At 49.0% G+C, this 14,316-nt stretch overlaps 1 protein-coding gene across 3 annotated transcripts in view; it reads right to left on the bottom strand.

Annotated features, from left to right (window-relative positions):
* Nucleotides 1-12,922: 12,922 nt before the first annotated feature.
* LOC107115524 (RNA binding protein fox-1 homolog 1-like) overlaps nt 12,923-14,316 on the bottom strand; it is a 42,605-nt gene continuing 41,211 nt past the window's right edge. For all 3 annotated transcript variants that reach the window (XM_015417246.1, XM_015417247.1, XM_015417249.1), the window contains exon 12: nt 12,923-13,552. In XM_015417246.1, coding sequence (XP_015272732.1) covers nt 13,508-13,552 — 45 coding nt within the window. In that variant the 3' untranslated portion in view covers nt 12,923-13,507. The remainder of the gene's footprint in view (nt 13,553-14,316) is intronic.

Genomic DNA, 14,316 nt, shown 5'->3' with positions numbered 1-14,316 from the left:
TACCTGTGAGGACTTTGATGTCCCGGCAAACCAAATGAGGCAGCAGGTGAGGGCTGGACTTGGCCAGACATGCTCAGAGCAAGCCAAGTCCCAGGGGTGCTGCCAGCATCTCAGGGGTTCACCTAGAGATCAGCCTGAAGCTGGCAAACATGGGAGACTGCTTTTGAGGCACCCTCCCCCAAACCCAATGCAGTGGTGGTGTCATCAGCGAGCTCAAAATCATGTCATTGCATTGCTGGTGACGCTCTAGCATTTGCCCCAAACTCTAGCTTTAACCACAGAGTCTTGGGCGAATGCTAGCATGCCTTCAGACATGATGTCATTTCTGGGTTGTGTCAGAAGTGATGTAAGGGGAACATGAAATTTCAGACATGATGTCATTTCTGGGTTGTGTGTAAGGGGAACATGACACGGCCAATCAACCCCCAGTCTTCTCCAGCATATCCCCCACTGCCCAGATGAGCAGCAGCAGGCAGGCAGGGGGCAGGAAGTCTCCCACCACCAAAGTGAGAGATTTAGTAAGCCCACCCAATTGGGGGATATGCAGGTCTGGAAGGCAACGATGGGCATAAGGCAAGCCTGCTGCCTTCTCCTGCACTGCTAGCCTCAGCAGGGCTAAGGTCTGGCCCTGGATGCCATGCAGGATATGCCTGATATACATGATGCCCCTGCTTTTCACTGCACAGACACTCAACCTGCTCTAAGAAGAAGAGTGCAAACGAAGGCACAACAACAAACCAGCCAGGCATGTCAGAGAAGCCATCCCCAAAGCTTCCATGCAGGGCTCCGTATAAGAAAAGCATCAAAGCAGGCTGTTCAGCTCCACCCTCTCTTGTGTAGTCTTGTGAAACTACAGAGAGAGAGAGAGAGAGAGAGAGAGAGAGAGACAGACTTCGACAGCAGCAACAGCAGAAATCAGCGAGGAGAAGAGGAGGTGGCAAAGGAAGAGAGTGCAAAAGCAGAAGACAAAGAAGGAAGAGAAATGGCATCAGCCAGGTAAAAAAAGGAAAACAGAGGTACACAGAGCAGAGAAAGCCGAGCACAGAAGATGCGTGGAGTCAAACCAAGAGCCAGCCAAGCAAGGCCGTTTGCATAGGTGCCCCTCCGAGATGCATCCCAGCACCTCTTTGTTTTGAATGTCACATATGAGTGAGGCAATGCGAGGGACAGTTCAGAAATCATCTCTGCAACCTGGCCAGTTCATATTTAAGTTTCACTTCTGGAAAGACTTAAAGAAGCTGTGGGCCAAGGAAGCATGATACAGCACAGGGAAAGGAAGGAAGAGGAGGCAAGAAAGAAAGAGAGACTGTGTACAGAGCATCACTTCGAAGAGTGGTAGCAATGCCCCACTTACGAAGCACTACCAGGACAGTCCGCACTGGCAGCTTAAAGTTTGCTACCAACCTTGTACAGGGGGAGAGATCTTTAACTCCTAATTGCCCTTGCTTCCCCCTGCTCTCACAGGAAGTGAGGGTGCAGTGAAAGTGACCAGCTTGCAAGCAGCTGCTGATCCACTCAATTCGGAAGGAAGGAAAGGAGGGACAAAAGAAGAAGAGGAAGAAGAAAGAGCAGGAGGAAGAAGAGCAAGAGGAAGAAGAAGAAATTGGATTTATACCCTGCCCCTCACTCCTTTCCCTTCCCCTCCCCACGACAGACACCCTGTGAGGTAGGGGGGGGCTGAGAGAGCTCTTTTCAGAACTGTCCTTGAGAGAACAGCTCTGACAGAACTATGGCTTGCCCAAGGTCATCCAGCAGCTGCAAGTGGAGGAGTGGGGAATCAAACCCGGTTCTCCCAGATTAGAGTCTGCACACTTAACCACTACACCAAAGAAAGAAAGAGAGAGAGAGAGAGAGAGAGAGAGAGAGAGAGAGAGAGAGAGAATAAGCAAATAGCAAGAAATACAGAAAGACAGAGGGAGGGAGGGAGGTTGGAATGGAAAGAAAGAATAAGTAAAGAGAGAGAGGGAGAAAAAAAGAGTAAACAAAGGAAGACAGGAAGGAAGAGAAACAGTAAAGAAAGAGAGACAGAGAGTAAAAGGAGAGAAAAGTAAACAAAGATAGAAGGAGAAAGAAAAAGAAACAAAGATAGAAAGAAAAAGTAAACAAAGGAAGAAAGAGAGGGAGAGAAAGAGAGTAAGAAAAGAAGGAGAAAGAGAGAGAAAGAATAATCAGAGAAAGAGAGACAGAAAGAGGAAGGAAGGAAGGAAGGAAGGAAGGAAGGAAGGAAGGAAGGAAGGAAGGAAGGAAAAGAATAAGTAAAGAAAGAGAGGGAGAGGGAGAAAGAGAAAGAGAGAGGATGAAAGAAAGAGTAAACAAAGAGAGAGAGAGAAAGAAAAAGTCAACAAAGAAAGGAAGGGAGAAAGATAAAGATAGAAAGAAAAAGTCAACAAAGGAAGAGGAAGCAAAAGTAAAGATAGAAAGAAAAAGTAAACAAAGGAAGAGAGAGAGAATAAGTAAACAAAAGAAGAAAGATAAAGCGGGTAAGAAACAGTTTGAAACCAATCACCCACCCACACATTTAGGGAACTAAATAGAAGAGAGTTCAAATGAGACCCAAGAGATCCAAGGAGAAAGCAACATAATGGAAAGAAAGTGAAAGAAAGTATGCAAGATCAGGCAGCCAAGGACATGATAAAGAACAGTGAAGGAGGACAGATAAGAGAGGAAAGTTGCTTTCTTTAGGAAAATGAAAGGAAAGCAGGCAAATCAGAAGGAAAGAAGAGCAATAAGGAATCAAGAATAAATAGTGTGAATGAAGGAAGACAAGAAAAGAGAAAAAAAATGAGACTGGATCAGGGCCACAGGCAATGACAGGAAAATAGGACCCAAAACTAATAACTATTGTCTGAAATGGCCCACAGAAGTGGCACCACTTCATACATCACCTTTTAAGCCACATACATGATAAGAACCACAGCCTCAATCCGACACAGCCAAGGGCATTTAAGCCCATCGATTTCAGTGCGCAGACTAAGGCACACTTAATTCTGTCTGACTGCAGCCACTAAGGCATCCTGGTCGGGAGCACCTTACAAGGAGCACATGACTGGCCCATGAAGAAGCCATGCTTTAAAGAGAGCCCTTGAAAGGGACCGAAATTGTTTAAAAGGTCACTTTTCTCATCCATTCTCAACCTGTTGGCATTGGCAGATCTTTTAGCATACATGGGGAGAGAGAGAGAAATGGGATATGGGGGGGGGACAGGGCAACAGAGCAAAGAGGGGGGGGCAAGCAAGCAAAAGCAACAGAACATAGAGCAGGCAAGGAAATAAAGGCAGAGACTGAAAGCTCAAAACTAATGGGAAAGGCAGGCAGAGAGAAAGGGAGGGAGTCATGGTAACTCAGCCCCGAGAGAGAGAGAATAAGTAAACAAAAGAAGAAAGATAAAGCGGGTAAGAAACAGTTTGAAACCAATCACCCACCCACACATTTAGGGAACTAAATAGAAGAGAGTTCAAATGAGACCCAAGAGATCCAAGGAGAAAGCAACATAATGGAAAGAAAGTGAAAGAAAGTATGCAAGATCAGGCAGCCAAGGACATGATAAAGAACAGTGAAGGAGGACAGATAAGAGAGGAAAGTTGCTTTCTTTAGGAAAATGAAAGGAAAGCAGGCAAATCAGAAGGAAAGAAGAGCAATAAGGAATCAAGAATAAATAGTGTGAATGAAGGAAGACAAGAAAAGAGAAAAAAAATGAGACTGGATCAGGGCCACAGGCAATGACAGGAAAATAGGACCCAAAACTAATAACTATTGTCTGAAATGGCCCACAGAAGTGGCACCACTTCATACATCACCTTTTAAGCCACATACATGATAAGAACCACAGCCTCAATCCGACACAGCCAAGGGCATTTAAGCCCATCGATTTCAGTGCGCAGACTAAGGCACACTTAATTCTGTCTGACTGCAGCCACTAAGGCATCCTGGTCGGGAGCACCTTACAAGGAGCACATGACTGGCCCATGAAGAAGCCATGCTTTAAAGAGAGCCCTTGAAAGGGACCGAAATTGTTTAAAAGGTCACTTTTCTCATCCATTCTCAACCTGTTGGCATTGGCAGATCTTTTAGCATACATGGGGAGAGAGAGAGAAATGGGATAGGGGGGGGGACAGGGCAACAGAGCAAAGAGAGAGGGGGGCAAGCAAGCAAGCAACAAGGCAACAGAACATAGAGCAGGCAAGGAAATAAAGGCAGAGACTGAAAGCTCAAAACTAATGGGAAAGGCAGGCAGAGAGAAAGGGAGGGAGTCATGGTAACTCAGCCCCATTCTGCATTTAGCATTTACTCCACATTTTCTCAACTGGGAAGAAAAGGTGCAGCTCAAGACCACATTCAGATACCCCGGGGCAATGTCGTACTGGCTGCAAAGTCACTCCTGAGCGGCCACAAATCTATGCAGAAGGTACCATAAAACACCGATGATCAAAGAAAGTGGAAGCGGCATGCAATGCAGAGAAGTCAAAGATAGAGGGAATGCCTGAAGAAGAGAGGAACCAAAGAAGCCCAACGGAAGATAGAGGGAATGCCTGAAGAAGAGAGGAACCAAAGAAGCACAACGGGGAGAGACAAGAGAAAGTAAATGGAGAACAGGGCTAGAACACAAGCCAAGCAGGAGAGAGCCAAGCAGTGCTCCTTCTTAGCTCTGAAGTCTTGTGAGCAAAAAGTCTACTTTGTGAACTACTGGCATTAAAGTCGAGAGCGAGCGATTTGGCTACTGCATAAATTAGTTTGCTCTGGAGCCCTCCTTCCTGAGCGAAGACGAAAATGTGTGAGCCGGAGGCTAAAAGTCTGTGAGCTAGGGAACAGCAGAGCTAAGACACACCAAAGCTGCTTCTGCACAGTTTGTTCTCCTCTGCCTCTCAAACAGCAGGAGGGTTTTTCAGAGCATCCACACAGAATCGTAGAGTTGGAAGGCGCCATACAGACCATCTAGTCCAACCCCCTGCCCAATGCAGGACCAGCCTAGAGCATCTCTGACAAATATTCGTCCAGCCTCTTCTCGAAAGCTGTCAGTGAATGGGAGCTAACCGCCTCCCTAAGCAGCTGAGTCCACCTTTGAACCACTCTGACCGTGGAAACGTTTTTCCTCATATGCAGCCGATACCTTTCTGCATGTAATTTGAACCCTTTGCTTCGGGTCCTATCCTCTGCTGCCAACTGGAACAGCTCCTTGCCCTCCTCCAAAGGACAGCCTTTCAAATATTTAAAGAGAGAATCATGCCCCCCCTCAATCTCCTCTTCTCAGAACTAAACATTCCCAGGGCCCTTAGCCCTTCCTCGTAGGGCTCAGTCTCCAGACCCCTGAAGTTCTCCTCCCCCCAGTCCCCTTTGGTCACTTTCCATGGTTCGCCCTGCTCTGCTCCAATGTTTCCAGAGCCTGCCTTGATCCAGTCTTTCTGGAATCAAATTATCAAAGCGGGATGGCCCAAAGTGTGGACAAGAAGGAGCTGAATTTTTTAAAAGCCCTTTGGCAGCACTGGGACAGGGAGGAATGGCCGGTGTAAGGACTTGGGGAGGGGAAAAATAGAACCAGCCAGTGTGGATGATCATTGTTGCTGTGAATGCCTCTGCATTTGCGGTGGCAAGGAGGCCCCAACAGGGCATAGTCCCCATGTGGAAGCAGTCAAAGAGGGCTAGGCCCCATGGTAATTTTGCTGCAGTCAAGCAAGAGCTGGAGATCTATTCATTGTGATCCAGGGAACGCTGGAGGCAAGAAGAATAACAGAAGAGATTGCATTTATGCCCCCACCCTTCACTACCCAAAAGTGTCTCAGAGCGGCTTACAAACTCCTTTCCCTTCCCCTCCCCACAACAGACACCCTGGGAGGTAGGTGGGGCTGAGAGAGCTCTTGACAGAAACTGCTCTTTTTTCAAGAACAGCTCTTATCAGAACTACGGCTTGCCCAAGGTCATCCAGCCAGGTGCAAGTGGAGGAGTGGGGAATCAAACCCGGTTCTCCCAGATTAGAGTCCGCGCACTTAACCACTACACCAAACACGAAGAGGCACAACCAACGGTGCCCTGATTCTAGGGTAACGGACAGCGGTGGTCTTGCACTTTCATGGGATGGCTGCAGATACCATGCTAGGAGCATAACACAGGCCAACAGGATTGGTAGGAGAAAACAGAAGAAAGAGAGTGAAGAAGCAAATGCGAGAGGAAAAAGAGGAAAGAGGCAAGCAAGAGTGAGTGAGTCAAGGCAGAGAGCGAGCCGGTGCAGAGAGCCAAGGAGAGCAGAGAGAGAGAGAGAGAGAGAGAGAGAGAGACAGAGACAGAGCACACAAGAAAAGAAAACAGCAAGAGGCTGAGGGTCAAATTAGATGCGACACCAAGTTATGGGCTTCTTCCCCTCTCTTTCTTTGTCGCTCGGAAGTACCCTGGGGAGGCTGTGACTTGAAGCAGGCAAGGAGCCAGAGGGGAGGGGCTGCTGAATACCTCTTCCCTCAGTCCAGTCCCCCCCCACCCAACCTACCTATCAGTTGCTTTTCTCCAGGTGGGGACAGAATATCCCATTGGGGGGGGGATTAGGGAAAGGGATTAACCGAAAACCAGCCCAGAGGGGAAAGGATTAAGTAGTCCCTCCTTCCTGCTGTTTCTCCACTTAAACTCAAAGACCTCCTCCCTCTTCCAGGCTGCTTTTGGTCAACCCCCCCCCTCCAAATACCTTGAGGGGGAGATACATGTGGGAAGTGGTCACATCTCCTTTAGACCCCAGAAGAAACCAAAGAACAGCGTTGCTACGAGACTGTATGACACTATTATGGGACATCTCAGCAGTCCTAAACAAAGCAGCTATGCAAAGAAGAGGAGGACGGAAGCCAAGCAAAGAGAAGAAGGTGAGCAGGCATGCAAGTCTGAAAGCAAAACCGCAGGTGTGGCGGGAGAGGAGCAGTTGCCAGAAGGAGAGGAAGCAAGAATGGAGACCAAGAAAGAGAACGAGTGGGCAAGCGGGGGTATGCAAGAGCAGGTAAGCAGAGAGCCGACTGCGAGAGAAAGCGCGCCAGCGTGCCACGGAGAGAGCAGGGACCACTAGAAGGCAAGTGCCGGCCGATCCCCCATTTCAACAAGGTGCAAAACACCCCCTTTCCATCCACTTTGAGCTGCATTCCATCCAACCTCTGTTCCTTCTGGGTTGGGTTTGGAGAAGAAGAGATTGGATTTATACTCAGACTTCACTTGGGAGTCTCAGAGCACCTTACAGACTCCTTTCCCTTCCCCTCCCCGCAAGAGACACCCTGTGAGGTAGGTGGGGCTGAGGGAGCTCTGAGAGAACTGCTCTTGAGAGAACAGCTCTGAGAGAAATATGGCTTGTCCAAGGTCATCCAGCAGCTGCAAGTGGCGGAGCAGGGAATCAAACCCGGTTCTCCCAGATTAGGGTCCGCACACTTAACCACTACACCAAACTGAATGTTATCTGGAAGCCAAGCTCAGTCCCAAACTCTTCGCAAGACCTCAGCTCCCCTCGCTTCTCCAGAGAAGTGCCCGCCTTGCAAGACAGTTGTGAGTGAGCCAACCCAGATGAGAACCGCTAAGCGGTTACAGGTTGCAAAAGACAGAGTCAGGTGGGTAGCCGTGTTGGCCTGAAGCAATAGGGCAAAACCTGAGTCCAGTGGCACCTTCAAGACCCACAGAGTTTAATTGTGGGTATAAACGTTCGTGTGCATGCACGCTTTTGAACTGACTTTGTTGGGTCTTAAAGGGGCCACTGGACTCAAAAGGTTGCAGGAGGACATGCAAGTCCTACTATGCCCCCAGAATGGAGGAAGTACAATATCAAAAGTAGCCTTACGTAAAAGAAAATCGTCCTGGAATCAGGGATGCTGCTGTAAAGTCACAGGCCTGCCTGGTTACTTGGAGATATTCCCCTCTGCGTTCCACGGGGGTTATTTCCTAGTAAGCACGCCCAAGCACCGAGTTTGATTCTGCAAGCCTTTCCTTGCAGCTGTGGTTGCCAACCGCCAGGTGGGGGCTGGAGTTCCCCCATGATTGCCACTGATCTCCAGTCTCCAGAGGTCAAGAGGCCCTGGACAGAAGGGAGGCTCCGGAGGGGGGACTCTGTGGCATCACAGCCCTGCTCAGCTCCCTCCCCTCCCCAAACTCTGGCCTCCCCAGGCACTGCCCCCAAAACGCCGGGAATTCCTTGAGCTGGAGTTGGCAACCTAAACTGCAGCCCTAGTCTTACCAGTGTTACTTCCCAGTCTGAAATGGGAGCGAATGTTATGGGAGGAGGGGTCCCGTGGAGGAAGCCTACACGGGGGGGGGGGGGTAAGCAGGGAACGAGTAGAGAAAGAGCAAGCAATATGAAGGCACTTATTATCCTCACCGGGGGGGGGGGGGGAGGTAAGCAGGGAACGAGTAGAGAAAGAGCAAGCAATATGAAGGCACTTATTATCCCCCTCCCCAACGCCAAGCATGTCTCATGTCTCGGCCCCAAGCGTCACCAACAGAATGCCGTTTCCTTCCTCCAAGAGACAAAAGTGGGCATATCCCCACCCCACCCCCGCAGTGGGCTTCCCCATGAAATCGACTGAGTTTTAATCCAGGCCAGCCATTCTCCTCCTCCCTACCAAGGCCAGGATTATCTGCAGATATACTGGGTGCTTTCACACACACTAAATAACGCACTTTAAATCCACTTTTTTTGGGGGGGGGTTATATTTTGTGAGTGTGTGTGTGCCTGTGCCTGGAAGTCAAGGCGACCTCTGGCGACTCCTACTGGGGCACGGAGGACATTCAGAGAAGTGGCTTGATACAGCTAGCCTGTGCTTCCCGGCTCTGGTATTCTCTGGAGGTCTCCCGTCCAAATACTTGCCAGGGTCTGCCCTGCTTAGCTTCCGAGATTTGACAAGATCGGGCTTTCCTGGGCGATCCAGGTCGGGGCACTTTCAGTCCACTTTGCAACTGCATTGTACAGTGTGACACGGCAAAATCCACTTGCAAAGTTGCTGAAATAGATTGAAACGGCATTTTTTAGCGTGTGTGAAAGTGTGTCTCTACAGGCTAACATCAGGGAGACTGTGCATCAGAGGCGCACCCTTGATCTTTGGGAGTTCTAGTCATCCTCTCATCTGGTTTTTCATGACTTCAGCTGGCATCACCCAACTGGTTCCAGACATTCACAGCCGTGGGAGCTAGAGGCTCTCTCTTCAGAAGAAACAAGGAAGCTCTTGGGGTGCTGAGCTGAGAGTCGGTTTCTACCTCCAACACTTGGATGGTGTTTCACACAGTTCATTGGCTACATCAGAACCCAGGCCCTACACTGATGCTCTATGATAGCAGAGCCCTGAAGTCACAGGCAGCTGCCTTATTCACTGACCATCTAGCCTAGCACTACCTACTCTGGCCAGAAACGGTTGTCCTGGGTCTCAGGACCAAACTAGCCGTGATATTTACAAATGAGTTGGGTTGGGGCTCCCCAGACCAGACTTGCCTTCCCTCACAGCCATAAGGAACTAATTTTGAAAGCACCGCAGGAGCCCAAGTCAGATCAGGACCACAATGCAGAGAGAGAAGGGGCTTCTGCCTCCGCCAGCATCATTTTCCTGAGCCAAAGCAGCCCAGGAAAAGGGACTATTTACCCCATTTTGGAGCTGCACAGAACCTGGTCGCGACTCATTTGAAAACATCACATCTCTTTGGTCATCAGGCAGACATCTCTCCCAGCCTTCGCCTAGGAGACCGTACAAAAGGAGATGCTGGGGACTGAACCTGGGACCTTCTGCATGCCAAGCACAGTGTACCAGGCCTGTAGTTAAGGTAGGGCTTTGGGGGGCTCCACCCCCTTTCTTAAAGGCACAGCCCCACAAGAATTTCTCCCGTAAATGCTTTTTTAAAATAATTTAAAAACATTTTTTAAAGGTGTGTGCTCCTTTAAGCATAGTGGGGTGCTGTAGTTGACTAATCCCCACACTGAACCAGGGGGTTGGAGTAGGTGACCTCTAGGATCCCTTCTAGCTCTGTGTCAAGAAACTGGTCTCCTTTAAGAGAGTCTTTCTGCCTAAGTGTTAGCTTTCTAAACTATAGAAGTCATCAGCTCCACCTGCCAGCTTGTTATCAGAATTGTTGCTTAGGCTGGCAGAAGTGATTAACTTGCAGCAGCTGAGAACTGTCATCTAATGTGGCTGACAGCTTGCAATTTAGAGATCTATCCTGGTAACAGCTTTCTATTGGCTAAATGGTAAAGAACACTTATGTAGAACAGACAGCTAGGGAAGACTCAGAGAGAGAAGAGACTGCCTCAAGAAGTTCCCTTCAACTTCTACCTTGCTGCTATTGTCATACTCTGGGACTAAGATTTGCAGAAGCCTCAATGCTTTGATTTTAAAAGGCTTGGTTCCACAGTAGCCGAGTCACAATCCTCAGAATTCTGGCTTGTCTTTCTGCACTGAGAACTTCAGCCCGACCAGAAAAAAAATTGCCCCGCAAGCCACAACATCCTGGCTACAGGCCTGCAGTGTACTTTCCCATGGAGCTATGACCCCCCCCCTCCTGTGCTTAGATGTCCACTGCTTGCCTCAGGAATGGACAAACTCAACTACTTTAAGGCTGGAGAGAGGCAGTTTTTAAAAAAATAGTTGAAAGGGGTATAAGAACGGCATCACTTGCCACAGTGTGCAGACACACACACCCCAACCCTCTTTCGCATCCTTTCAAACAGGTTTAGTTTCTTTCAGATATGAAAACCTGCCTGATCTGGGCTGTTTCCACAGGGTGACGATTCTCCATGGTATAGTCATTGCTACTGCAGATGTCACAGCATTGCAGCAGCGCCCAATATCTTCAGAAATCCCTCCAGTGGTTGGGTGGCCAAGAGGGAATGATGTGTGTTGCATGGCACCAATCTGGGCAGGGGGGTTTGCAAAACGGGCGCCCGCCTACCCACCCACACGGTGCCCAGCCTTGCTTTGACTGCAGTCTTCCCCGAAGAGATCACAGCAAAACAGAGGAGGCTGAAAGGCACACGAGTGGAGAATGCTGCCAGGCAGATGCTCCAAGAAAAGACCGCTCTTGTTCAGGAGCCGGGGCGGTGAAAGACAGCCCTGTGGAGGCAGCCCTGTTTACCAAAGAGGGAGGAGTGCACACCGCCACAAACAGTGATCCCTCACGGAAGCCACCTTCAACTTCTGGGGGGGGGGGACAGCTGAGAGAGCTAGAAGCAAGCGACTGATCACTCTGGCCAAGAAAACGAGGAAGGAGGGAGCAACAGAGAGGAAGGAAGGAAGAAAAAGAGGCAGAGAGTAATAGAAATTAGCCAGAACAAGGATTTTTATTACAACGACAAGGAAACAGTGGAGAGAGGAACAAGCAGCGATTCAGAAAGGGTTTTTCCCTGAGATATTGTGCCGTGACCCTGGGTCGGAATGGCCACACGTTCCAGCCCGGAAAGAGCAGAGACAGAACGCTAGGAAGAGAGAGCGGCGTCTGCTTTGGGGTCAGCGTCCACAGGAGGAAAGTGAAGGCCTCATCAGGGATGCTTTCTTCCTTTATAGATACCTTTATTGCTATGAAAAAGCCGCGGGGGCGGCAGACCTGCGCCAAGGCGCACGCAGCCTGCACCTGTTTCCGTCACAGAGTCTGTCTCTGCGTCAGTGGAGGAAACGCTGCAAAATACGGATCCCTGAAAAGCCTCTTGTGACTGATGTGCAGATCCCGGAAATGTGAGGCCATGTTCACAGCTACAACAAAATTACTGCCCCCCCCCTCCAAGTTATAAATTGTCAGCATTAAAAACAATGGGAGGGGGGGGGAGTAGAGTCTGCAGATATTTATGATCTTTCCCACCCTTTACAAATAATAATAATATTTTTTAAAAAACACATCCTGAGCATTTTCACAGAAAAAGAAGAAGCTGGCTTCAGCCACTGCCTTTCTCGAGCTGATACCCAAAGCAGATCTGAAACGGGGAGAACACGCAAAGATTAAAAGTGGAAGGCACACAGCATGAAGGGGTGGGGGGGAATATAAAGGATTAAGAGAAAGGAAAGGACAGGCAGTGAGAGATGGAAAGGGAGATCCGCAAATGACTGCTCTAAACCATAGATGCTAACTGGCATAACAGTCATTTCCTCTTTCAAGAGATCTTCAGGAGCCACAGTCTGGGGGGAAGGGGAGAGGTCTCAGACAGAATTCTCAGCACCTCCGAACTACAGTACCCAAGATTCTCAGGGAGAAGGCTAGATCAATCAAACTGCAGCACAGACTTGCCCTCGGAAGCACCCAAATCCCTAACAGTTCGGCCTCCTATTTTGTGCTAAGAAAATAAAAATAGAACAGTCAGCCATTATACCCAGCATAACGTTGTTATATCCCGAACTGGACTTATTCTGGGGTGGCCTTGCTGATGTTTCAAAAAACCTCTGTGTGTCAGCCGGAAGCACCGTGGCCACCCAAGACTCATGCCCTCCCCCTCTGACAAATTCTCTCAAGAACCGTAATCTTGTGCAGGTATGGAGAGTTCCTTTTCCAGAAGCCTACCACTTGTTCAAGCTTTTTATTCTTCAGAAGCCCTAACAGATTAGGGCCACCTCCGCACTGTCATTGTTGTCACTCGCTTGTCCTTACTGCTTTGGGTCGCCCCCTGTTTTCCACATGTGTTTTGCTCCCTCTAGGACTACTAGAGAGAGCAAAACACATTGGGGGGGAACCCTGAAGCAAGAGGGACAAATGAGTGATAAAAATGATAGTGCAGAAGGTTTGAAAAAGATTTAGGTGTATACACAAATAGGAACAGAAGCCTCCCTCTCTCTTACAACACTAGGTGGCACGAGGGTTGCCAGTCCATGTCTGGCACCTTGGCAGGAGCTTGGGGGGTTAAGGACATGGGAGTGCCAGCATCCTGTATGCCCTGACATCACTTCCAGGGGAAATGGGAAAAGATGTCACATCACTCTAGGAACTGCCAGAAACTATGATAAAACCACAGAGTTTCTGGTGATTCCTAGAGTGGCAGGACTCACTTCCAGGTTTCCCCTGGAAGTGACCTCATGCCACATGTGACGCCAGTGTTTTTTCTCCTGATGCCACTCAGAGTGGCAGCAGGCAAAAAGGGTTGCCAGCAGAAGGTCTCCTGCCCCAGTGGGAGGCCTAGCAATCGTAGGCAACACAGAGAAGATAGGTCATCCCTACTTTCCCCTGCCTGCTGTCCTTTTATCCTGTGGGTTTCATGGACTGCAGGAGCTGCACCTGAGGAGCTGTGATCACACACTACAAAGTTGTCCTGGATTTGAATCTGGTTTGCCTACAACCTCTCTGCCCCCACAGCAACTAACAGAAGAAATCAGAATTCAGAGTAATGATGGAAGGTCATCATGTGGCTGGAAGAACCGTCCAGTGGTGTCATTCTGGCTGTCCCCCGTGTCTCCGTACGACCGAATGAGAAGGGTCTGCCTGCCTGTCTCGCTCTGACTCTCTCTCACGCGGAAGGCTCTCAGTGCAGGATCCTGCCACACGGATGATTGCTGGCTCACAATCTCCTCCCAGTCACTCAGCGCCATTGCTTGGTCCCTCAATATGGAGTGAAGCGGTTGCATCCTCCGCGGTACAAGCTGGCCTGCCAGGAAGAGAGAACATGGGCATAGTGAGCCTTGGATAGAGGTGGGGAGTAGGGAATCGAAAAGGAATTAGGAATGGTTATTTGAGGAGGAGACCTTTCATAGACAGCTCCGTACTACCACCTGCTGGCTGTCTCAAGCCGATGCAGCCAAGCGAGATTCAAAGTTCCAGAGGTCTTCTTCCCTGAAAAGCCTTTGGTTTTCATAACATCCAAGAGGATATTTATACACCTACTTTTTCAGCCCACATAAACTGGTGTGCCATGCCCCATATCAAAGCTTGTCCCTCAACCTAACATCTACGTCCATCACCCACTATCAATTTTCTGGAGTTTTGTTTTGACTGAATGGTCCATTACCAGATAGTCAATGTCGGGGCTTCTTCGGATGTTTTTTCAAGAACTATTATCTATGGCATCCTTCTTGAAATTAAAAAGAGAATCTACCCTCTGCAGTTGTTGAAGTTCTCCTGAGGAATCTAAGGACTGGAAAATAATCAAACTGTGCTAAATTTTCACCCACTTCAACTTTCAAGACGAAATGACTGCTTTTGTGGGGCAGGGGGCTATTTGCCCAAACAGAATTAAAATTGTGAGAATGTTCGAGGGGGTGTGTGTGTCAAATGCTGTTCACTCAAATTTTCCCTCCCAGCCAATCAAGGATTGCAAAAAGAACATAAGGACATCACGGTGTGCTCATGGATGGATTAATGTGATTTTAGCCTAACCTCAGGTTATCTGTCTGAAATGAGAAATAACATCCC

Source organism: Gekko japonicus, unplaced genomic scaffold (assembly GCF_001447785.1).
Source record: "Gekko japonicus isolate JY-2015 unplaced genomic scaffold, Gekko_japonicus_V1.1 scaffold1621, whole genome shotgun sequence".
In the NCBI taxonomy this organism is placed as follows: domain Eukaryota; kingdom Metazoa; phylum Chordata; class Lepidosauria; order Squamata; family Gekkonidae; genus Gekko; species Gekko japonicus.
The sequence above is the reverse complement of the archived record's forward strand: the minus strand, read 5'-3'. Positions and strand labels throughout refer to the sequence as shown.